This window comes from Panthera onca, chromosome B3 (genome assembly GCF_046562875.1).
Source record: "Panthera onca isolate mPanOnc1 chromosome B3, mPanOnc1 haplotype 2, whole genome shotgun sequence".
In the NCBI taxonomy this organism is placed as follows: Eukaryota; Metazoa; Chordata; class Mammalia; order Carnivora; family Felidae; genus Panthera; species Panthera onca.
This window is the reverse complement of record NC_138344.1, coordinates 73,536,200-73,559,998: the sequence shown is the minus strand read 5'-3', so window position 1 is coordinate 73,559,998 and position 23,799 is coordinate 73,536,200. Positions and strand designations below refer to the sequence as shown.

General features: G+C 54.3%; 2 protein-coding genes across 11 annotated transcripts in view; both read left to right on the top strand.

Moving 5' to 3' along the window:
- Positions 1 to 11,164, top strand: part of ACIN1 (apoptotic chromatin condensation inducer 1) — a 34,229-nt gene extending 23,065 nt beyond the window's left edge. For 5 of the 9 annotated variants that reach the window (XM_060619228.2, XM_060619229.2, XM_060619224.2 and 2 more), the window contains 11 exons: positions 1,382 to 1,523; positions 4,967 to 5,009; positions 5,878 to 6,011; positions 6,109 to 6,261; positions 6,768 to 6,909; positions 7,232 to 7,377; positions 7,768 to 7,875; positions 8,015 to 8,122; positions 8,359 to 8,683; positions 8,785 to 8,885; positions 10,213 to 11,164. In XM_060619228.2, coding sequence (XP_060475211.2) covers positions 1,382 to 1,523; positions 4,967 to 5,009; positions 5,878 to 6,011; positions 6,109 to 6,261; positions 6,768 to 6,909; positions 7,232 to 7,377; positions 7,768 to 7,875; positions 8,015 to 8,122; positions 8,359 to 8,683; positions 8,785 to 8,885; positions 10,213 to 10,539 — 1,729 coding nt within the window. In that variant the 3' untranslated portion in view covers positions 10,540 to 11,164. The remainder of the gene's footprint in view (positions 1 to 1,381; positions 1,524 to 4,966; positions 5,010 to 5,877; positions 6,012 to 6,108; positions 6,262 to 6,767; positions 6,910 to 7,231; positions 7,378 to 7,767; positions 7,876 to 8,014; positions 8,123 to 8,358; positions 8,684 to 8,784; positions 8,886 to 10,212) is intronic. The other 4 variants (XM_060619227.2, XM_060619225.2, XM_060619226.2 and 1 more) reach the window with 4 other exon arrangements.
- Positions 11,165 to 11,649: 485 nt separating this feature from the next.
- Positions 11,650 to 22,381, top strand: CDH24 (cadherin 24). 2 transcript variants are annotated; one of them, XM_060619237.3, is made up of 13 exons: positions 11,650 to 12,278; positions 13,826 to 14,130; positions 14,434 to 14,614; positions 14,770 to 14,889; positions 14,964 to 15,131; positions 15,307 to 15,494; positions 15,906 to 16,159; positions 17,108 to 17,244; positions 19,579 to 19,700; positions 19,782 to 19,893; positions 20,141 to 20,389; positions 20,956 to 21,967; positions 22,063 to 22,381. In XM_060619237.3, exons 2-12 carry the CDS (start codon positions 13,930 to 13,932, stop codon positions 21,453 to 21,455), a joined length of 2,232 nt encoding a protein of 743 aa, XP_060475220.1. In that variant the 5' UTR covers positions 11,650 to 12,278; positions 13,826 to 13,929; the 3' UTR covers positions 21,456 to 21,967; positions 22,063 to 22,381. The 2 variants fall into 2 exon arrangements, with proteins under 2 accessions (XP_060475220.1, XP_060475219.1); XM_060619236.3 differs by having other exon boundaries at positions 11,653 to 12,278; positions 14,320 to 14,614; positions 22,063 to 22,380.
- The last annotated feature ends 1,418 nt before the right edge of the window (positions 22,382 to 23,799 follow it).

Sequence of the window (23,799 nt, the reverse complement as noted above, 5' to 3'; positions counted from 1 at the left end):
GTTTTGGTTTGTTTTCAATCACTCTGCTTTCCCTCTTTGTCCTTCCTGCCTGATTTCTAATTGGCCCAACTTGCCCTCTCCGTGTGGGAAATAGGTATTTTTGGGATAAGTCTTTTCTTTAGATTTAGGCAGTTGAATCGCGTGTTTCTGTGGGGGCCGGTTAGCTGGGGGCACAGTTCCGATTTTCCCCTCCCCCTTCCCATGCATCCCTCCCTGCCTGCTCTGGGGAGGCTGTTCTGACCTCTGAGTGTCAGTCAGCCCGTTGGGAATGCTGAATTTTCTGGTGGTGGTTATCGGTGGGGGGCTTGGTTTGCCCTCTCCTGAGTCTTAGGCTCCTGCTCATCTTAATTTGGGGGAACCCAAACACTGGGAACCCCAGTGTTTGGTGGTAGTGGGGGTGAGGTTAGAGATAGAAGTTAGGGATGAAAACAGAAAAAGGGGATGGAAAGATAGTTTATCTGAAGTGAATCTTTGGGATTCATTGCCTGAAATGGGAGCTAACTTGTGTGATTGAGAGTGGGGGTAGGGGGATTCAATATTGGGGAGGCGATACATGGTGTGGGGGGAGGGTGTGTCTTGACTAGGAGGCCTGCTCTCTTTATCTCTTGGAAGTTGGAATGAGGGAGTGGGAGAAACTGGGCGAAAGCCGAATATAAGAACAATTCCTACACCTCTGAGCAGGTAAAAGTGGCCTGATTCTTCTCTGAGCTTTCAAACTCCAGCAATTGTAGCTTTTTCTTTTTGGATGACAGAGGGTCCTTGTTGAAGCTTGAACCTTCATCAGCCCTGCTTTCCCTGCAGCCCCCTCCCCCACAATTTCTCCATTCCTGATGTTTCCAGATCCTGTGGGTCAGTAGGTTTTATTAAGCAGTTGATTATAATAAACACAAGGTTGGAATCATTTGCCACAGCCACGGACATTATTTCTCGTGTTTTTAAGTAGTCAAGCTTCCTTTAACTTCTCATGCAATTTTGTTAAAGATGCCTGTGGCCAGGGGATAAGGAGGCCACAGGATTGTGGGCAAATCACAATGACTTTTGAGGGACTGTTTCAGAGAGGGATGTTACTCCTTTCCATATAAGAGTACTCTGGTGAATTACCTAAAAACAGTTGGGAGTCCTGACCTCACTCATCACACCTTTATCCTATCTGAGCAGTGAGTGGATGTGGATGCTACAATCTGTGCTCTTTCCCCAAAGAAAACAGTTTCTCACTTTTCCTGTGGGGGCATGGTCTCTAGTCTGATCTGAAAAGCAGCCCTCCCAACCCCACCCAAGTGATGAGGCATGGGGGTTTCCTGACCCAAAACCTAACGTCTTGCTCTCTCTTCCCCTTGGTTCTTTCCTGCCCTTCCCTCCGTACCTCTCCCCATACTGTCAGTGAGGAGAAGGAGGAAGTGACCATGGACACAAGTGAAAACAGACCTGAAAATGAGGTTCCAGAACCCCCCGTGCCTATTGCAGACCAAGTCAGCAATGATGACCGCCCAGAGGGCAGTGCCGAAGATGAGGAGAAGAAAGAGGTAAATTTCCAAGCCACCTGTTGGGGTGGGCGGGCAAGAACGGGCCTAGGGGAGAGAGTAGACCACTTTGATGATCCCTCTTACACAGTGGGATAGCTTTAAAAAGAAGGGACTAGACAGACTTGGATCAGGATAGGGCCAAGGGAGAATTCGCTGGTTTAGCAAGGGAGACCCCTTGTGATGGGGACAGGGCTCATTGGTTCCCCTTTCCCTGTTGGGGAAGTAGTGTAGTGCAGAGTGTTGGAAGTTTGTAATGAAAGGAAACGTCGATTAATGGCCCTTTATCTAAGACCCAGGCCCAGCTTTCCCTGCTACCCTCTGGGGCTTCTCCCTGTAGTAACTGTTAGCTTTCCCTCCTTTTTAAAAGCCTGTGGGAGTTCAACGCCATCTAGTGGGCTGTGGTGGTTCTCAGCTGACCAGCCATGCTGAGGAATTTTTGTTCCTCCTCTGCCCTCTAGTGGTCATATTGCAGAGATATAGCTACTTAAGCCAGCACTTGGGTGAGCCCGGAGGCCCCTTCTCCATTTCTCTGACCCCTCTACTTCCTTTTTTTGGCATATATATTATCTTGTGTCCTGCACCCAATTCAGGGGGTTCCCCCCATCAGAGCCAGCGAAGTCTTCTTGGCTCTTAAAGTAATAGAGAAGGAGTTAGCTGGGTTTGGGAGTGGGATAACAGGATGGGAGGGACTGTCGTGTGTGTAGCCTTTCTTTGGTGTGTGTTGCGGGGGTGGGGGCCGGTGAAAGTGATTTGATGTGCAGAATATTATTTATTACAAGGTCCTTCTTCCCCGTAAAACTTTGTCCAAGTACCTCATGTACGGTAATCCGCCCGTAAAATAAAACCCTGCCCAACTGGCCAATCGCTGATGCCGCCTCTTCCTCTGGACCCACCCGCTGCTACTGAGCTGCCCAATCAGAGCCGAGTCTGCTATCCAGGTGTCTTGGCCAGAGGGGGGCATGTATATGGGATCCTGTGATGGGCCCCCTTTTGCCTCCCTGCCTTGCTTACATCAGGGGGCCAAGAAGAGCACTGTTCTGGAGAGACTTGTATTGAGAAAGCAAAAAACATTTGGAAAGGGGTGGACTTGCATCATCTCCCTATTTGGGACACCCCAAGAAGAGCTTGTGTCAGTGCTGGGGCGCCTGCCCACATGCCCTTAACCCTTTTGAGGACTGTGGGTTGCCTTGTTTGCTGCAGACTGTTGGGATCCCCATCTAGGGCACCAAGACCTCCTAAAGAATCAATGTTTGTGATCACAGTGCCATGCTGTAAAATTCCAAGTGGAGGCTCTCGGCTTAAGCTGTGACGACTAGGAACCCTGCAGAGAAGTCTAGGGTTTGAGCCCAGGGATTTAATGCTGATGACAGCCCAGCCATGTATCACCACTTGCTCATCAGAAGGACTTTCCTTTGGTCCCTGTTGTCCATGGTGAAGGGCAGCATGTTGGTTGCTCCGGCTTCTCCTCCATCCCTGGAGGCAGGGCCTCATCCATCCATCTGACTGGAACCACTGTCTCAGCTGGAGTCCCTGAGGAGATGCCACACACAACTCTCAGAAGAAAAGTATTCTGACCTTGCTGCTGAATGTGTGCCAGGTCCTGGGGCTATCCACCTACTACCCCCAGCCTGCCTTCATCAGAGGCTCCATGATCCCACTCGGTGAGAGGACCCCCTCCCCATTTACAGGCAGAGGAGAAAGGGACTCTGGAGTCATCACCTGGATTCCAAGTATTGGGTGGTGGTATTGCTGCATCTTGCCACTGGTGGACATAGGGTCCTGCCTGCCTGTCACGATAAAAGGCCAGGACTATTTCTGCTACTCACAGGCCATCTCATCAGGGACTGCAAGATGATGCCCCTACAGGGCTGGGACTGATGTCTCTGCCCCCTTTCCCCCCGTACCCCTCGCTGAGCCTGGCCACCACCAGTGAACTGTCTTGACATCATGGAAACTGGGCAGCGTCCCCCCACACGTTTTCCTCCCGCCCCCCCTGCGCCCCTGGGAGGACTCTGGCAGTGCCGTGCTGACCACCACGCCGTGCGCCCACCTTTTTTGCCAACCCAACCCCCCACCAATTGCACAGCGCCTAGCAGGGAGGGCTCATTCTGATTGGACCGGCGGTTGACTAGATACAGTACACAGTGAGGTGCGATTGGCTGAACTGAAGATCCCAGGTGTGAGATGGTACCTGGAACATTTGTCATATTCCTAGTTATTTTCTTCTTTATTTTCTTCTTCTTTTTATTTAATATTTTATTTTAATTATTTTCTTTTTCTTTATTTTTCTGATTTCTTTATTGGATTTATTTATTTGGTTCATGTTTTTCCTGTTTTAATTAAGATCTCTTTTTTTTTTTTTTTCTTTTTTTTTTTTTTTTTTTTTTTTTCTTTTTTTTTCCTCTCACTAACTTACCCATCGAGAGCGGCCCGGCTAGGGGTCAGGCTGGCCCTTAACGGAGACCAAGGAGACTTGGTTAGATGACACAAACGGGGCTGGGGGTGGATGGGGAAAGGGGATTTCATCAAGAGGGTCCTGCCCTACCCTTTAGAAGGGTGGTAGGTCTTAGTTTTTCCAGAAATAAGCACTGAAATCTCAAAATGCTCTAATCCCCTTTTCTCTCTCTTCCTCTTTTTGCTCTGTCCATAGTCTTTCTCCCACTGAGTGTTTGGGGTAGAAATTTGCTCCAAAGCAGGTTTGGGAGTTTCTAGTCCTTGGCAGAGCCCCTAAGCCTTAAGCCCTGGTTGAAAGGAACCAGGAAGGCTCTGCTAGAGCTCTGTACAGTGGTTAGAAAGTCTGAGGCTCCCTGGGGACAATCTGCCCATCATAAAAACCTTTCTGTACCAAAAGCACCTTTAAATTCTTTCTGCCAGCAGTTGACTAGGGAGCCTCATCTCCAGTGGGTCTGGTGCTGCCCTGTAGGGGTGAGGACAGTCTTAACAGTCTGCTGTCCAAGTGACTCACTGCCAGTGTCAGTGGGTGTCAGGCTGGACAGTTATTCCAAAGGTGGTTTTCCTTGTTTCCTCATGTTTTCTGAGAGGACTAGATGACCCAGTTCTGGGCATACCTTATTGGGCTTGGTGTCCTCTTGACCCCTAGAGACCATGGAAGAGGGCATGACCAATGCCTTTAAAGGGCTGGGAGGCTCCTGAAGTCCTCTTCCAGCTTATTTCTGGTTAAGCTAATACACAGGTGTGGTATGGACTAGATGACTTTTCCCTGCTGTGATGTTTGATTTTATTTTTTTCTCTAACTTGCATTGATTCTGCTTCGTTTTTGCCGTTTGCCGCTTCTGTTTTGGTCTCTTGTCTGTCTCTGTGTCTCTCTCTCTCTGTGTCTTTGGAGCCTATGCTAAGACTGCCCCATCTAACCTCCTTCCCCCCTCTCTGTGGGGTGTGTCTCTTTCTCTTTTTTTTTTCCCCCCCTTTTCTTCTCTATACAGAGCTTGCTGCCCAAATCATTCAAGAGGAAGATCTCCGTTGTCTGTAAGTCTAGCCCCAATCCCTGATAAAGGTCAAAAGTAACCATAAAAATGAGTTTATAGAGAAATAGGTTCCCATTCTTTCTCCATGGCATTCTTGGGTCACCTCTTCCCATCCCACTCCCTGTACCCAGCAGATTTCCATCTTGGCCATTTTGTAATTCAAAACCTCAGACAATCCCTGTCATTTTTCCTAGGTCACATTTCTTTCTTAACTAATGAGACACACTGCGAGGTGTCTCACCATTTCCTGTTTAGCCCTACATGCATTTCCTTGTCCAGGTATCTGAACCCTCAGAACCAGGAGTAGGTTTGAGGGATTCCCATATAATGCTTATCAGTTTATATTTTCTTCTGAGAGAGAGTCTTAAGAGTGCTCACACCTCAAACAGTAACATTTTTAACATTTTCCCACCAAGAAGTTCTAAATCCATAAAAGCATAATAGATCTTTGTAACTTAAATATGAGATCATAGTGTGAAAATGAATGTGAAGCAGGATTAGATATGTCACAGTCTTAACTTTACTTAGATATTGGTATCACATAGCCGTGTTTTCTTGTATTCATATGTCCTTCTCAGTCTGCCTTCTCCAGTATGTTAGCTATTTTTGCCACTAAAAGTTTAAACTTCACACCACCCTAGTTACCCATCCCTCATTGCCTTTAGAGATTAGTAGTTTTCATCTGTCAGGAAGTAGCTCCAGTCCTTTTATTGTTCACTCTGAAGCAATGTTTCCCAGTGCCCAAATAAAATTTCCTTAAGTTAACCTTTTACTGAAATTCCAGTCGAAGGCTATCTGTATGTGTTATGGTGTGAACCAGCAGAGGACCCGAGACCATCTAACTGTTGGGTCCTGTTTCTTGGGGACAGCAGCTACCAAGGGGGTGCCAGCTGGAAACAGTGACACAGAGGGGGGCCAGCCTGGTCGGAAGCGGCGTTGGGGAGCCAGCACAGCCACCACACAGAAGAAGCCCTCCATCAGTATCACCACTGAATCACTCAAGGTGAGGTGGGAGGAGCCGGGGAAGGGAGGACGAGACACATTGAGGTGGGAGTAGACACGGGCCCAGTGTAACGGGGTGGGGGGTATCTGTGTCCCAGAGCCTCATCCCCGACATCAAACCCCTGGCGGGGCAGGAGGCTATTGTGGATCTTCATGCTGATGACTCCCGAATCTCTGAGGATGAGACAGAGCGTAATGGTGACGATGGGACACATGACAAGGGGCTGAAAATATGCCGGACTGTCACCCAGGTAAGGCTTCTGCACCCCAGTGTCGGGAGGGGGCAGTGGACTCAGAGCAGGCAACTAAGGTGGAGTTTTAGAAGGGAAATCTGCCATCTGTGCAGAGGGTTGGGTTAATTGCCCTTTTGGATCAACAGACTACCAAATCTAACCTGTTGTCTGTAATAATAAAGTCTTACTGGAACAAGGCTATGCCAACCCATTTATTCTTATCTCTCTGGCTGCTTAAGTGCTAGAACATCAGTGTTGAATAGTTGAAACAGAAACTGTATTACTCACAAGGCCTAAAAATATTATCTTGCCATATACAGAAAAAATCTGCCCATTCCTGTCTTAGTTTTCCTCATGACAGTTGAACCATTAATAATCCCAGGATCTGGTGGAAGAGAACTTAATCTTTCTCCTAGTTGAAAGAGCATGCTAGGTTAAATGTACCACCCCTCTTAGGAACAAGAGATTGAAAAGAATGTGCAAGTTTGGTGTTTAAGAATTCCTCCATTGTCTGATACTTACAGGTAGTACCTGCCGAAGGCCAAGAGAATGGGCAGAGGGAAGAAGAGGAAGAAGAGAAGGAGTCCGAAGCAGAACCCCCTATACCTCCCCAGGTTTCAGTAGAGGTGGCCTTGCCCCCTCCTGTGGAGCACGAAGTAAAGAAAGGTAGGTGAAGCATGCAGTTCTCTGAATTCCCAGAGCACTTTATCTGGACCTCTTTTAAAGCATTTAATGTTTTCTGCCTTTTATTTTAGTATTTTGCATATCTGTTTTACTTCCGCCTCCTTGTTACTAAGCTGCATGAGAGCTAGGTTAGAATCTTTCAATCTCCATAATATGGAGCTTCACCTTGCACATTATAGGTGTTCAGCACATTAGGTGGAAGAGTGACTACGTGGTGGAGAATAAGAAAAAAGAAAGGCGTATCAGAGGTAAAAGAGCCAGCATTGCTCCCTGCTGAAAACCGTTTGTGTGCTCTTTTTGATAGTGACTTTAGGAGATACCTTAACTCGACGTTCCATTAGCCAGCAAAAGTCTGGAGTTTCCATTACAATTGATGACCCAGTCCGAACTGCTCAGGTGCCCTCCCCACCCCGGGGCAAGATCAGTAACATCGTCCACATCTCCAATTTGGTGAGTCGGCATTGTTTCCCCACAGCACAACATTGTTCAGTGGTTAAGAGTTTGAGCTTTGGGTTCCTGTTTCTTAGCTTCAGCTCCTAGATCTGTCAGTTATTCACTGAGCAACTGAACTTAATCTCTCACAACCAGTTTCCTCACCTGAAAAACAGGGACAAAGTATCAGCCTGTAAGGTTTGTCTGGAGGATTTGTGGAGGGCCTGGCACATAGTATCTCTGTGTTACCACTCTTTTCGCTTCCCATGCAAGAGAGTTCCTGACCCCTTTGCCCTCACCCAGACTTTGAAGCTGTCCTCCTGTGCCAGAGATTTGGGGAATCTGAATACTAGTTACAGTGTTGTTCTTGCTTTCTTTAAGACTCTGAAACTCTGTTTTCGCTGGCAGGTGCGTCCCTTTACTTTAGGCCAACTAAAGGAATTGTTGGGACGGACAGGAACTCTGGTGGAAGAGGCCTTCTGGATTGACAAGATCAAATCTCACTGCTTCGTAACGGTGAGGAAAGGATGCTGATCCTCTAGGTTGTGGCATAGATTTCCTTTTGTGACTAATGTGGGTGGAATTGAGGGCCCTGTGGCAAGTGGGAGGGATTGAGGCCTGTTGTGACCCTCCACCTTCTCCCTTCCTCCACCAGTACTCAACAGTAGAGGAAGCAGTTGCCACCCGCACAGCTCTACATGGGGTCAAGTGGCCCCAGTCCAACCCCAAATTCCTTTGTGCTGACTATGCTGAGCAAGAGGAGGTAAGAAACCTAGAGAAAGGAAGGAGGGGCAGGGGAGGCCATTATCTGCTAGAAACCAGCTGAGATCCTGGCCAAACCTGCAGTCATTGAGATTCCTTCTCCCTCTTCTCCCTCCCCCTTGGTTCCTTTAGTTGAACCATGGGGCTCCAAAATCTGTATGCCCTGGTACCTGGGCTCCTTCAGTGGGAGTGATATCATCTCCATCCTGACTGTCCTTGTCCCTCCTCTACCCACAGCTGGATTATCACCGGGGCCTCTTGGTGGACCGTCCCTCTGAAACTAAGACAGAGGAGCAGGGGGTACCACGGCCCCTGCACCCCCCGCCCCCACCCCCAGCCCAGCCACCACAGCATCCCCGGGCAGAACAGCGGGAGCAGGAGAGGGCGGTGCGGGAACAGTGGGCAGAGCGGGAACGGGAAATGGAGCGGCGGGAGCGAACTCGATCAGAGCGTGAATGGGATCGGGACAAAGTTCGAGAAGGGCCCCGCTCCCGATCACGGTCCCGTGACCGCCGCCGCAAGGAACGTGCGAAGTCTAAAGAAAAGAAGAGTGAGAAGAAAGGTACTTAGTGGTGGGGGCATACACACCCGTTAGTAGGGGTCCAAATGGGATGGGACACAGGGTCAGAGGCATAAAGTCTGACTTGCTTTCTTCCACTTCAGAGAAAGCTCAGGAGGAACCACCTGCCAAGCTGCTGGATGACCTTTTCCGTAAAACCAAGGCAGCTCCCTGCATCTATTGGCTCCCGCTGACTGACAGCCAGGTGAGTGCTCACCTTCCTGCTCCACTCAGAGTAGCACCCAGTCTTGCCGGCAGTCTGCAGAGAGAGTCACGTGACTAAAGGGTTGAGTAGGCCCAGGTGTTGGCTTAGGATAGTAAGGGGAGAAACTAAGCATCACAGAAAGAGGTAGTTTTAAGAACCACGTGCCAAGTATGCCACAGAGAAGCCAAACCCAAGAGGGTAAAGGTTGACACAAAGACAGGAACTGGGTTTATATAGTTGTGTCAGCCATGCCTCTTGGAAATTAATTTTGGTTAGCCAAGAAATCCATTTTCTTTTAAAAAAAAATTTTTTTTTTTAACATTTATTTATTTTTGAGACAGAGAGAGACAGAGCATGAACAGCGGAGGGGCAGAGAGAGAGGGAGACACAGAATCTGAAACAGGATTCAGGCTCCGAGCTGTCAGCACAGAGCCCGATGCGGGGCTCAAACTCACGGACTGTGAGATCATGACCTGAGCCGAAGTCGGACGCTTAACCGACTGAGCCACCCAGGCACCCCAAGAAATCCGTTTTCTAGATTCGTCCACTTCTCTGCTTTTTTATTTCTAGGACTTTTTTTTTTTTTTTTTTTTTTTAATTATTTATTTATTTTGGGCACCTGGGTGGCTCGGTTGGTTCCATGTCTGACTTCAGCTCAGGTCATGATGTCACAGTTCAAGAGTTTCAAGCCCCCACGTTGGGCTCGCTGCTGTCAGCGCACAGCCCACTTTGGATCCTTTGTCCCCCTCCGCCCCCACCCCTGCCCTGCTTGTGTGCTCTCTCTCTCTCTCTCTCTCTCTCAAAAATAAAAAAATTAAGAACATTTTTTTTTTTTAATTATCTATTTAAGTGATTCCTACACCCCGTGTGGGGCTCCATCTCACAACCCCAGGATCAAGAGTTGCATGCTCTTCTGACTGAACCAGCCAAGCACCACTAGGATTTTTTGCTTTTTACTTGTTTGTTTGTTTGTTACTTGGATTTTTTGCTTTTTAAATTTAAGTTTCTTCGTGATGGGCCTTTTGGGAATTTGAGGCTGATATTACTCAACTAAACAGAAAAGTGGTTTGTTCACATCTAGGTAGCTAGGGAAATACCAGAGGCCAGGCATGACTGGTGCCACTACCTGTTGTGGGTATAAAAGGTAAAAACTTGGAGGGATTAGGACCCCAAGACAAAGAGATGTGATTGCTGACAGTTCTTGCTTAACAGCAGAGCTGACAGTGACCCTGAGCTAGGAGGGCAGGGTCCAGATGCAGATAGACAAAGCAGGACTGGCATGAGCAGGGCCAAGATGCCTATTCTCTACATTTGCTGCCTGCTGCAGATTGTTCAGAAGGAGGCAGAGCGGGCCGAACGGGCCAAGGAGCGGGAGAAGCGGCGAAAGGAGCAAGAGGAGGAAGAGCAAAAGGAGCGGGAGAAGGAAGCAGAGCGGGAAAGGAACCGACAGCTGGAGCGGGAGAAGCGTCGAGAGCACAGCAGAGAGAGGGACAGGGAAAGAGAGAGGGAAAGGGAGCGTGACAGGGGTGATAGAGATCGGGATAGGGAGAGGGACCGGGAGCGAGGCAGGGAGAGGGACCGCAGAGACACCAAGCGCCACAGCAGGAGCCGGAGTCGGAGCACACCTGTGCGGGACCGGGGCGGGCGCCGTTAGCTGGGAAAACTTGAGAGGGAGAGCTGCAGGCATCAGCCACCCTGCCCTGGGGGGTTTGAGGCCACAGAGGGATAGGTACAATCTCTACCACCCTATAACCAGGGGTCTTTCACATCTTTTACCCAGTGCTGAAGTATGGCTGCCACCTGTCCCCACATACCAAATGGAGTAGTGGCCATCTTCCCCCCCCCCCCCCAAAGCCCCACCCCCATAACCTATCTCTTGGGAGTTTGCCCTCTTCTCCCTCTCATTTCCCATGTTAAATCTGAGAGGGAAGAGCTAGGTTAGGGAGGGAGGTGGTTGGCCCAGAGGTGGGGAACAGCCAGAAGCCCCACACCTCTTTCATTTTTCCTCCATCCTGCTCACCACCTCCTTTGGGTACTCACACCCCCCTCTTGGGAACAGCCGGGGCCAGGACTGGGTCACCTATGAGCTGAATCAGCATCTCCTCCTGAGTCCCAGGGCCCCTGCAGTTCCCAGTCTCTTCTGTCCTGCAGTCCTTGCCTCTTGCCCACCGGTTTCACTTTATATCCACCTTTTCCTTTTGTTCAATTTTTATTTTTATTTTTTTTATTATTAAATGATGTGGTCTATGGAAAATAATAAAAATCTGACTTAGTTTTAACTAGTGTGTATTACTGGCCTTCCTTGGGCAGGGCGTGGGGGAGAGCCAAACTGAGTTGAAGAGGACTGGTAGCATGGAAGCACCACTGTTTGCACTCCATACACTTGTTCAGGAAGCCTGCTGCTTCCTGGAGCAGGGAATTCCCGCCCTCCATCTCTGCCTTGGCTGTAACTACGTCGCCACAGAGGATCTAACTCACTGGAGGGCAGAGAGGGGAAGACCCCTGCCAAGAGGAGTGTTGGTTGGAGGGTTGAGGAGGTTCCCAGTCCTTCCTGTGGTGTAGGCTTTTGGTCACCTGCTCGCCTCCTTCAAGGCGCCTCCCACGGCTGCCGCCAGGGGGCGGCAGCCACTAGCTCAATGGGAACCTGTAAAGGAGCTTCCCAAAAAGGCTCCACTCCCCACCTCCGTCCCCTCCCGCTGCTGGCGTGCCTCGGGCCCTGATCTGTTCCCTGGGCTCAGCCCGCGGTCTCCCTGGACCCTTCTGCCGGGCTTAAGCGCTGCCCCAGTCGGCCCGCTCTGGTGCCCCGCACCGGCCCCCCCAAATGCCGCCGCCTTGTGGCCGGGGTTTATAGCCGCCCCAGAGGCCGCCCCGGGAGCTGGAGCCGGGCCTCTCCGCAGCGGGCTCCTAATTCCCCGCCTCACCACACGCTCGCCCTTCGCCCCGTTGCGGGCGGTGTGCGGGGGCCGCTCGGCGCTCCCGGCTTCACCCTCTTCGCCAGCCGTTGGAAGACGGCCTGGCGCCGGGGCCTGGACGTCCTCCCGCCCGAGTGGCCCGCCGGGCGCTGCGGGCCCGGCCCGGGAGGGGCGCTGCATCTGTATGCGCCCGGCGGCCCGGCAGCGCCGCCCCCGCCCCCGCCGCGCTGGCCCGGGCTGGCCGGGGAGGGTCGGAGGCTGGGCTCTCTCCCGCGCGCCGCGGAGCCGCCTCGCTCCTCTGCAGGCGGAGCCTCCTTCCCCCGCCCCCTCCGTCTCGCTCCCTTGTTCTCGCCGGGGCCGCTCAGACCTGCAGCGGAGCCGCGGCACCCGCTCCGATCCGCTCGGGGCTGCGCCCCCGGGACCCGGCGACGGGGGCGGGCGGGGACGCTCCCCGCCGGCCTGGGCCTCTCGGCACTGCCAGGTAAGGGCGCCTGCCCCGGAGCCCGGGGTCGACAACCCGCGGAGGGGCAGCAGGGGGCCCGCAGCCTGCGGGTGTCTTCAGAGCGGTGCGCTCCGCGGCTGGGAGCCCACTGCCCGCTCCCGTCTCCCGCGCTCTACCTCTTTCCCTTCTTCCCCGCACCTACTCTCCCTCCTTTCCCCATTTTCCTCTCCCTCGATTTCTCTTCATCCTGCCTTCTCTCTGCCTGTTTGCTTCCTCCGCCTCTTCCCTCTCCCTCTTGCCCTGTCTTTCTCCATCTCCTCTTCCTCTTTGCCTTTTCCTTCCCCTACCTTTCCTTTCCTTTCTCTTTGCCTTTTCCCGCTCTCCTTTCCTTTCCCCGTCCCTTCCCTTTCGCCTCCTCTTCCCTTCCCGCTATCCTGTTTCCCACTCCTCCAGCCCTTCCCTTCTCCTCGTCCCGCCTCCCGCTCTGGTCTCCCCGCTTCCCTCCGGCTTCCCTCTTCGGCTTCCCTCTTCCCTCGGGGGGGGGGGGGGGGGCAAAGGACTGGCAGGTGTGTATCTGCTCTGGGGAAGGAGGGGTGGCAGCCACAGCTACCTGAGGGATGCCCCCCAGGAGGAGAGGGAGGAGACAGCAGTGGGAAGGGTCCTCTCTCCAGCTCCCTTCCCGAAGCCCCTCCTGGCCACCCCCTCTCCCAGATTGAAGTTCTCCAGGCCTGGCCTGACCCCCCGTAGCTGAGGGCTGCCCCTGTCTGCCCATCACACACAGAAAGCCCCTCTGCCCTCCTCCCAACCATTCCCAAGCCTGTTACCTATGACTCTTCTCTGCCTATCACACATCCAGGCTGCCTCCTTTGATCTCTTTCCTTGTGTCTCTTGCTGCCATTCTGTCTCAGTCTGTGCCGGACAGTGCCTGAGTCTGGGTCTCACCCTCAGTAACGTTGTATCTGTACTCTCTGCTCTCCCTTCTCAGCCTCCTGGCCCTGGCCCCCAACTCTACCCCCTCTTCTTTCAGGGCCGGCCCTCCACTCTGGAGTCCCCCTTCAAGGACTTCGGCTGGCAGTATGAGCTGGGGGCAGGTTCTGGAGAGGTGGGGTTCTCCGTGAAAGAGGGACTTTCACAGGCTCGCAACCCTGTCTTTGGCTGCACTCCTTGTCATTGCTCAGCCTGACCCTAGACACCCTGACACCACACCTCCATGAGTCCCAGCCTCTGGATTTTAAGCCCTTTCTCTGGCAGTCCCCATCTCCTCCAACCCCCTGGCTGCATGCCCAACCTGGGAGAACAGGAGCCACATTTAGGGTTCTAAACCCTTCCGGCATCCCCTCTCCTGTTTTCTTCCCCAGCTTCTTGACTCAGAGTTGACTGGCCAGAGATTTATCAGCTTGTAGGGCTGGAGGTGAATACAGGCAGAGCCTGGGTGGAGAGAAGGATCAGACTGTCTGCTCTCAGTCTGGGTTCTGGGCAGTGGGATGTCTGGTTCCTTGGAGGTCTGATCTTCAGCATCGAACTTTGGTTGGGGGGTGGGGAGAGTTAAGGGTTTCTTTGACCCTGAACAGCTACCTGTCCTACAGGTGTGGATCCATGGGGTAGCTCCAACGCATCTGCCCCTCTGCCCCGGCCAGCTCATGCCTCAGTACCCAGGGACAGTGAACAGAGCCCCGGCTGGAGCCCAAACATGTGGGGTCTGGTGAGGCTCCTCCTGGCCTGGCTGGGTGGCTGGGGCTGCATGGGGCGCCTGGCAGCCCCAGCCCGGGCCTGGGCAGGGTCCCGGGGGGGCCCAGGACCAGTACTGCTACGGAACCGAAGGAGCTGGGTGTGGAACCAGTTCTTTGTCATTGAGGAATATGCCGGTCCAGAGCCCGTCCTTATTGGTAAGGTAAGGATCAGCCCTTCCCATGTCTACCTTGACTCTTGAGGCCCTTGGGCCCTGCCCTGCAACTTTGTCACTTCTACAATGACCTTGGTCCCTCAGGACTCCCAACGTTCCACCCAGTCATAGACTTAGACTCTTTAACCTTCTGTCCCTATGCTTGGAACCGCTGCCATTTTTCCCTGACCCCTACAGCTGCACTCGGATGTGGACAGGGGCGAGGGCCGCACCAAGTACCTGCTGACCGGGGAGGGGGCAGGCACTGTATTTGTGATTGATGAGGCCACAGGCAATATCCATGTCACCAAGAGCCTGGACCGAGAGGAGAAGGCACAGTACGTGCTGCTTGCCCAAGCTGTGGACCGAGCCTCAAACCGGCCTCTGGAGCCCCCTTCAGAGTTTATCATCAAGGTGCAAGACATCAACGACAATCCACCTATCTTTCCCCTCGGGCCCTACCACGCCACAGTGCCCGAGATGTCCAATGTCGGTGAGTACCCCAACTCTGACCATCCTGGGGTCCGTCTCCTGGAGCACCCTCATCTCTCCTTCCCGCATTGCCATCATGTCTGGGTCCCCCTCATCTGCTGTTCCTTCCCACCTGGCCCTGCCCCTGCTGAGTGGGGGTGCCGGGACGGCCCACAGGGACATCAGTGATCCAGGTGACGGCTCACGATGCCGATGACCCCAGCTACGGGAACAGCGCCAAGCTGGTGTACACCGTGCTGGATGGACTGCCTTTCTTCTCTGTCGACCCCCAGACTGGTGAGAATAGGGCTCAGGAACCTGGGGGGGCAGCCATGGGAACAGGCACCCCCTGACCCCTCGTCTCTCCCCAGGAGTGGTGCGGACCGCCATCCCCAACATGGACCGGGAGACACAGGAGGAGTTCTTGGTGGTGATTCAGGCCAAGGACATGGGCGGCCACATGGGGGGGCTGTCGGGCAGCACTACAGTGACAGTCACCCTCAGCGATGTCAACGACAACCCCCCCAAGTTCCCTCAAAGTAAGGGGCCAGTGCTGCCACCTGACCCATCCTTTGACTGCCCCACCCCCTACGACCTCTGGAGAAGTCTTCTCTCCCGCCCCTCCCTTAGCCAGCCCCCAGGAGAAGGAAGTGCTGGGGGAGGGAGGAGGGCTGGGACCCCTCTAAGAATGTTTCCTCTCCATCCACACCCAAGGCCTGTACCAGTTCTCTGTGGTGGAGACTGCTGGGCCAGGCACCCTAGTGGGCCGTCTTCGGGCCCAGGACCCAGACCTGGGGGACAACGCCCTCATGGCATACAGCATCCTGGACGGAGAGGGGTCCGAGGCCTTCAGCATCAGCACAGACTCCCAGGGTCGAGATGGGCTTCTCACTGTCCGCAAGGTTAGTCTCCTGTCTGCTAACGCTTGCAGACTCACTCATGCGTGCCTCCTGCCCCATGAGGCACCCCTCTAACTGGTCTACAACAGACTCGGGACCACGTTTGGAGCTTAGGGATCATGGTCATCTAGTCCTCTTTCAGATGAGGGACTGGGGCCCAGCAAGGGGGAATGACTGGCTCAGGACTTTTTATGTAGCCAGTCTGTGGTGGAGCTGGAGGCACACCTAGAGTTACGGACTAAGTCATCTGCCTCACTCGGACCACTGCAGCCACTGCCTCTCAGGTGCCCACCTCTCCTGTCAGGTGGGCTGAGCACTGGTTGCATGGAGAGGGGACCTCTCTCTCACCTCCTGGGAGCTTGGGCCTGCCCTGGTTTCCATGTGCCTCAGTCACTCCCCGTCCCCTCCCCATAGCCCCTAGACTTTGAGACCCGGCGCTCCTATTCCTTCCGTGTGGAGGCCACCAACACCCTCATCGACCCAGCTTACCTGCGGCGAGGGCCCTTCAAGGACGTGGCCTCGGTACGCGTGGCTGTGCAGGATGCCCCAGAGCCCCCTGCCTTCACCCAGGCTGCCTATCACCTGGCAGTGCCTGAGAACAAAGCTCCCGGGACGCTGGTGGGCCAGGTCTCAGCCTCTGACCTGGATTCCCCAGCCAGCCCAATCAGGTGAGCTGGGGTGTGGGCAGGGGAAGGGCCGGGACTCAGGGAAGGAGCTCAGCAGCAGGCTATTCCCACTGAGGATGGGTCCCCTTCATGGAAAAATCACACTCACCTCCTGGCAGAGGTCTCCCACTCTGCGGGGCTGGGGGCCAGGGGAGGGCTGGAGGACCTGGCTAATTACCGCTCTCCAATTCCACCCATCCCTCTGAGAGGATAACAGTGGCACTTCCCAGTGGCGGTGCAAGCAAATGCAATCTCTTGCGAGGAGCTTGGTGGATGGGTGATGGCTACCACTATTGCTTCACATTTTACCAAACGCTTGACCACATTCAATTCTCACGACAGCCCCGTGAAGTAGGCATGATCATCACCCGTTGTTTTAGAGACGAGGCCCCGAGAACTTAAGTTACTTGCCCAAGGTTACATCGCCAGAGTTGGGATCCAAATCCGGATTTGTCTGCCTTGAGAAGAGCCACTCTTCCCACCTCTGGGCATCCCTGTCACAGGAATGAGGGAGGTGCTGGCGTCATTGCCATTTTGTGGTTAAGTAAGGAGAGGTTGAACGATTCACCCAAGGTCACACAGCTGGTCTGAGGCAAAGCAAAGCTGAAACACAGGTCCCTGGGTCCCCAAAACAGAGCCCAGAAGTCTGACAGACAGATCATATCTACCCCTTTTCCACCTCTTCCTCTCCCAAACCCATGAAACCCAGTCCCCCTGAGTCTTAGGACAGGTGTTTAATGTTTATGACTTCCCCAAATGATTTGTTTTTTAAGGGGACCCTAATGTGAATCATGGCTCTGGGTACACGGGGGAGGCTTAGCCCAGACGAGCTCGGGCCCTCTGCCCAGAAGAGCCAAGAGGCCCAGCAAGGCAAACAGAAGGGAGGGAGGGGTAGCAGCCAGCTCCGGCCCTGCCCCAGATCTGCCCCCAGCTCCACTCCGTCTTCCCCAGATACTCCATCCTCCCCCACTCGGATCCAGAGCGCTGCTTCTCTATCGAGCCTGAAGACGGCACCATCCGCACGGTGGTGCCCCTGGACCGCGAGACTCGTGTCTGGCACAACCTCACAGTGTTGGCCACAGAGCTCGGTGAGGAGCCTTGGGCCCCCAGGAGAGGGGAAAGCAGCAGCCTCCTGGCAGAGGAGCTGTCCCTGAGCAGGGGGAGTTGGGGGGGGGGAGGGGCAGTCACTGCCACCACTCCTCACTGTGTGCAGCGCTGGGTCCCCAGCCTGGATCATCACCACAGGCAGGCCTTCTGGTCTCTGAGGCTGGACTGCCCTGGGCACAGTGGGTCTGCCTGCACATTCCCCTGACTTTAAATTCACTCCCATGCCTGACTTTCCCCAACTGGGAAACAAACCTAACCTCAGATAGCTTCCAACCCCTAACAAACCCCAACCTGCACCTTGGCAGACCCTGCCCTTCCCACTGTCTGCTGCAGGCTGAAGCCAGGGTTCAGGGAAGGGCTGGGTCCCTCCTCTGGGGGCTGATTGGGGGGGCCCCAGAAGCCCCTCTCAGGGAAGCCCCGCAGAGAGCCCTCAAGGTAGAGGAGAGGGCCCAGCTCCTGCCTCTGTCAGCCACCAGTCACCAGCAGCATGGGTTGACTACCTCTGGGCAGCCATGGCCACCGGAGATAGGAAGACCTCCTTCCCCTTTGTGAACCCCCCCTTCTCACCCCTGTTCACGCCCCAGGGTCTCCTACATTTTCTCTCTGTGTCCTGTCTGTGGGAGTTGTAACTGTGTGCACAGATGTTTGTACGTGTCAGTAAAGAACTATATAGTATGTGTACGTGTGAGTGTGTACTTACATGTGTGTATAATTCTGTGTGTGTGAAAATACACACACGTATTTGTGTGTATATGTAGTTGAGTATAGAATATTTGTGCATATGTGTAATTTGATGTATATGATAATAGGTACAGTGGCCATTTATATATATCGTTTTGCATGTGTGAGTGTTTGCGAACAGGTAATTTATTACTTATTGTGTATCAGGCACTGTTCTAAGTACCAAATGTGAACGAATTAATGTAATCACCACTACAACTTTATGTGGGAGGTATGATTAGTTCCCCATTTGAAAATAAGGAAACTCGGGCAGAGAGAAGTTAAGTAACTTCCCAAGGTCACATAGACGTTAAGTGGAAGAGCCATCAGACCCAGTCAGGCTGCAGAATCAGAGCAGTTATCTCCTCTCGGTGTAGAATTTTCTGTGTATGGGCTTATGTTTATGCCCATGTTGCTGTGTGTTACATAGAAGTGCTTGTGTATCTGTCCGTGGGAATGCCCCTGCGTGTTTACATAGTGTGTTTGTAGTTGCCTGTGTATACGTAGCCGTGTGTGTGTGTGTGTGAGTGTGTGTGTGTGTGCGTGTGCGTGTGTGCACGCGCATGCTCCCCTCCCTGCCTTCTCACCCTCCCACCAAATCCTGTTCTGCAACAAACCCCAATATCAAGTAGCAGGCCCCAGGTCCCGACTGCACAGAAGGAATGGAGCCCCAAACCCTTGGCTGGGGAGCCCACTCAGCCTCCCTTGCCCAGGCTGGGACCTTAGCCCCTTCACCAGGGCTAGCCAGCTCTCTCCCCACCTGGGGAAGGACTAAAGAATGTGGGAGGCTCAACCAGGAGAGGTGAGCACTAGAGTGGGCAGGGGTACCTGTTTTCCATTCTCTCTTGGATGGCATTGGCAGTGAGGAGCAAGGCAGGGCAATGATGAAGCCACCTGATAAAGGGATGCATGAAGAAGGGGGCCTGTGTCTAGCTCTGGTACCCAGGCTGGCCTGGCTCCCCAAGGCCAACTCTAAGTGATACTCATTGCTATACCATGGCCTCCCAGACCTCTGATGGGGTGTGTGTGTGTGTGTGTGTGTGTGTGTGTGTGTGCGCGCGCGCGCGCGTGTGCATGTGTCTGTCTCTGTCCCACGCACGCTGTGTATGAAATGCATTCTCTCGACCCGGGGGGCTGGTGACACTGTATTCACTGTATATATCCAACATCCACTTCGTGTGTGTTGTATTTGCTTTAAATGCTGAGTGTACATCGAATATATGGTATGAATGTGTTTATTTCGTGACTATTGTATGTGTGCATCCTGTATGCGCTTTGTGTCTACCTTTCATTCACGGTGCATGTGCCCTGCATGTGGGTTATTGTATGTATGTATTGTGGGTGCTTCCCTCCTGCCGAATGTGTGTGCTGCATTGCACATATCTTGGCTACCACGGGAATGTTGTGTGCACTTGGTGTTGCTCCTTTCATTTCACAATGCTGTTTCTCACTCGCATATTGCGTGCATATCTCGTGTGTTGCACGTGCATGCTGTGTGCTGCATGTGGCATCCATGCCCGTGCACCCTGTGTGCTGTGTGTAAACTGTGGCGTGTGTGCGTGTTTGGGGTGTACGTGTTCGTGTTCTGGCTTCAGACAGCTCCGCACAGGCCTCCCGCGTGCAAGTGGCCATCCAGACCTTGGATGAGAATGACAACGCCCCCCAGCTGGCCGAGCCCTATGACACCTTTGTGTGTGATTCTGCAGCCCCTGGCCAGGTGAGCCGCTGAGGCAGCAGGGTTGGGACCTCAAGACCTTCAGCTGCCCACTCCATACAAGGCCTCTCTTCTTCCTCCCAGCTGATTCAGGTCATCCGGGCTCTGGACAGAGATGAAGTTGGCAACAGTAGCCGTGTCTCCCTTCAAGGGCCTCTGGGGCCTGATGCCAACTTCACTGTCCGAGACAATCGAGGTGGGTAGCCTTCTACCACTGTGCCTGTGCCTGCCTCCCTGCTCTTCTCTTCCTCTGCCACCCCCTAGCCCAGTCGGCCTGACTCCTGACCCACATATCTGGGCCCCCCACTCAACAGAAAGTGGATGGGGATTTGCACGTTTTTGCTCTTTGCAAACCTTCCCCATCGGAAGCTGTCTCCGTGGGTTGCACCCACCCTACAGGGGAGGTGTCCCCGGAGATAGCCAACACCTTCCCTCTCCCACAGATGGCTCTGCCAGCCTGCTGCTGCCCTCTCGTCCTGCTCCGCCCCGCCAGGCACCCTATCTGGTTCCCATAGAGCTGTGGGACTGGGGACAGCCAGCTATGAGCAGCACTGCCACAGTGACTGTCAGCGTGTGCCGCTGCCGTCCTGATGGCTCTGTGGCGTCCTGCCGGCCCGAGGCGCAGCTCTCCCCCGCTGGGCTCAGCACTGGGGCCCTGCTTGCCATCATCACCTGCGTGGGCACCTTGCTTGGTGAGTCAGACCACCGTGGGACACAGATGTGGGGTCCAAGGCTGCAGGGGGTATAGAGAGGAGCCAGATCCCTGGACACAGGGAAATCCACCCTAGGGCATGAAGGAAGCATCATGCCTGGATTTTCCCACTGCCTCATGTGTCCAAGAGAAAAGCTCTGGCCTCATTTCCCTGACATACCCATCCGCAATGACAGCAACAAGCCATAAAAACTGTTTATTGAACCCTGACTTTGGAGCACGTGTGGTGCCCAGCACATCACTCGTGCTATTTCCTTTCATCCTTTGAACAGCTCTAAGAGGTAAATTTGTTCTCCCTGTTTTCCACACAAACCCTCTAAAGGGTCAAAGAGGTTCAGAGAAGCCAAGCAACTTCCCACAGTCACACAGCTACTAAGGGGTGAAGTCAGGACTCAAACAAGGTTTGCCAGATGTCAGACCAAGGTCTTGCCACCCCTAGGCCACACTGTCTCCTCTGTCTCCCAACCTGCCTGCGGTTCAGAACGGAACCAGGCGCCCTGTTCCGGGCCCTGCGGGCTCAGCGGCCTGTGTGCGCCTCTCCCTCAGCGCTGGTGGTGCTCTTTGTGGCCCTGCGGCGGCAGAAGCAGGAAGCGCTGATGGTGCTGGAGGAGGAGGACGTCCGCGAGAACATCATCACCTACGATGACGAGGGCGGCGGCGAAGAGGACACCGAGGCCTTCGACATCAGCGCACTGCAGAACCCCGACGGGGCGGGCCCACCGAACCCGGGCCCTCCAGCGCGCCGCGACGTGCTGCCCCGGGCCCGGGCGCCACGCCAGCCCAGGCCCCCCGGCCCCTCTGACGTGGCCCAGCTCCTGGCGCTGCGGCTCCGCGAGGCGGACGATGACCCCAGCGTGCCGCCCTACGATTCGGTGCAGGTGTACGGCTACGAGGGCCGGGGCTCCTCCTGCGGCTCCCTCAGCTCCCTGGCCTCCGGCAGCGAAGCGGGGGGTGCCTCCGGCCCCACCGAACCACTGGACGACTGGGGGCCGCTCTTCCGCACCCTGGCTGAGCTGTACGGGGCCAAGGAGCCCCCCGCCCCCTGAGAGCCGGCCCTGGCCCTGCCCGCCGCGGTGGGGCAGCCCGCACAGGCCCTCTGAGTGAGCTCCCCCAGGGTCCAGGCAGGCGGCAGCAGCCCAGGGGCCCCCAGGCCTCCTTTCCTCCCTGTGTCCCTCCTCCCAGCTTCCCCAGGGCAACCTCCTTCTTACCTCCCTCCTCCTGAGTCGTGTGTCTCCCTCCAGGGATCTCTGTCTCTTTCTGTAACGCTCTCCTGTCTGGGTCTGGATTGTGTGGCTCGACTCTGAATCTGTTCTTTCACTGTGATTCCACTCTCTCTGTGACTCTGTTTTTGTCTCCCGGATTCTAAATCTCTCTCACACCCTCTCTCTGTCTCCCTTGCCCACATACATGCTCTGTGTCTGTCTCCTGCCCACATCTGCCTGCATTCTCTCTGGGTCCCTGTGACTGGCTTTTTGGTTTTTTCTGTTGACCATCCCAAAAGCAAGAGAAACTTCCAGCCACTGCTGCCCACCCTCCTGCAGGGGATGTTCGGCCCCAGGTCAGTGTCCCTAGATGATGGGCCTGGGGGAACAGGGATGGCCTGAAGCCCTCCTCCACTCACCACCTCGACCCCGGGCTCTCCTGTCTTTACAGACCTGCCCGCATGGTTCCATCCATCACTCATGGCCTCATCCTGGCTCCACTGGCCTCCAGCAGAGAGAGGGTGCCAGCCCACCTCCCAGGGCGAGAGCTCCAGCACACCCCACTCCCGCCATGGCCGCCTCCCTGGAGCTCTGCCCAGCTGTTGGCCTGCCTTGGGCATCCCAGCTCTGGGCATTGTCTTGCGAGCTTCCCAGGCCCCAGGGGGAGGGGAGGGGAAGGAAAGAAAAGAGGGAGGCAGCTGGGGAAGGGGAAAAAGGGAGGAAGGGGAGAGGCCTCCATCTCTAATTTCATAATAAACAAACACTTTATTTTCTAAAGCTGGAGCCCTGTTTTCAGTTCCACATGCAGGTTTCTGTGCAGAGCTTCACTGTGCCATAGGGTGGGAAGAGAGGCCTAGCCCATCCCCTCTGGCTCACTCTCCTCTCTCCTTTGGGGGGCAGTCCACTTCAAGCCCCTCTAGCCTGAGGAGGGTTTGAGTTGATTCCACTCAGGAAGTAAGTACCCCCACTCCCACTGCCAACTCCCCTGTTCCCTGTTGGTCTCAAAATGTCCAAGGGAACTAAGAGGGATTGGCCAGAGGGGAGAGTGGAAAGGAGAAGGGGGGGTGAGAGCTATTGGGAAGAGCAGAGGAGAGATAAAAGAAGGAGGGAAAGAGTGGTTTTCAAACCAGGGAAAAAATGTGGCTGGGGGGCAGCAGAGGGGGGCAAGCCAGTCCTCCTGTGGCCTGTGGTGCCCGTCAGGAGAGGGTGGCTGGGGTGAGACCGCCGGTCACATTGATTCTGGGCCCGGCCCCAACTTCAATTCTCCCCGGTCCTCATCTTACTCTCCATGGAACACAAAGGAGGAGGAAGAGGGACCAGGGAAGTGAGCTACTGAGGGGCCAACTGGCCAAATCAAAGTCATTTGGGGTGGGAGCTAAGCAGAGGGCCATCATTTCTCAGTGTGCACTCCCTGAGCAGACAAGGGAGTTCCTAGCTCCAGTCAGGGCTCCTGGAGATTCGAGTAGATGGGTCAGGACAGGTCCTTGTGACCCTCCCCTCCAAGTATAGGCTGCTGGCCATCAGAGGAAACTACTCCAATGAAGATGCCTTCTCTCACACCTTTTTTTTTTTTTTAAGTTTATTCATTTATTTTTAGAGGGAGAGAGAGCACGAGCAGGGGAGGGCAGAGGGAGAGAGAGAGAATCCCAACCAAGCTCCACGCTGTCAGCACAGAGCCCTACTCGGGGCTCAAACTACGAACTGTGAGATCATGACTTGAGCTGAAATCGAGAGTCAGACGCTTAACCGGCTGAGTCACCCAGGTGCCCCTCAACACCTCTCATGCTGCTTGGTTAGGGCAGCTAGGTGGTAGGAGAACAGGACCCCTGCCCCCGGGGCTGAATTTGTCATTTGCTGCGCTGAAGGGTGGACCCGGACCCCTGACTGGCCAAAGGCCTGTGCCAGAGCAGGCTGGCTGTCTCTGAAGGAGACGATTAAGAGGCAGCACCCCAAGCATGGTGTCGGAGGGACAGGGTTTTCCAGTTCAGGGCAGGATGGGCAAGCTCTCTGTCCCTTTGGTCTCACCCCAACATCTGTATCAAGCCTTCAGGAATAAGTGGAGAAAAAGGACAGACTTGTGGGCCGTTCCTTGGTGGTGAAGGGTGCACTGAGGTGGGACACGGGCCTTTACCTGCTCTCCTGGTCCACCCCGATTCCATTACGCTTAGAAGAAAAAACAGGGCACAGG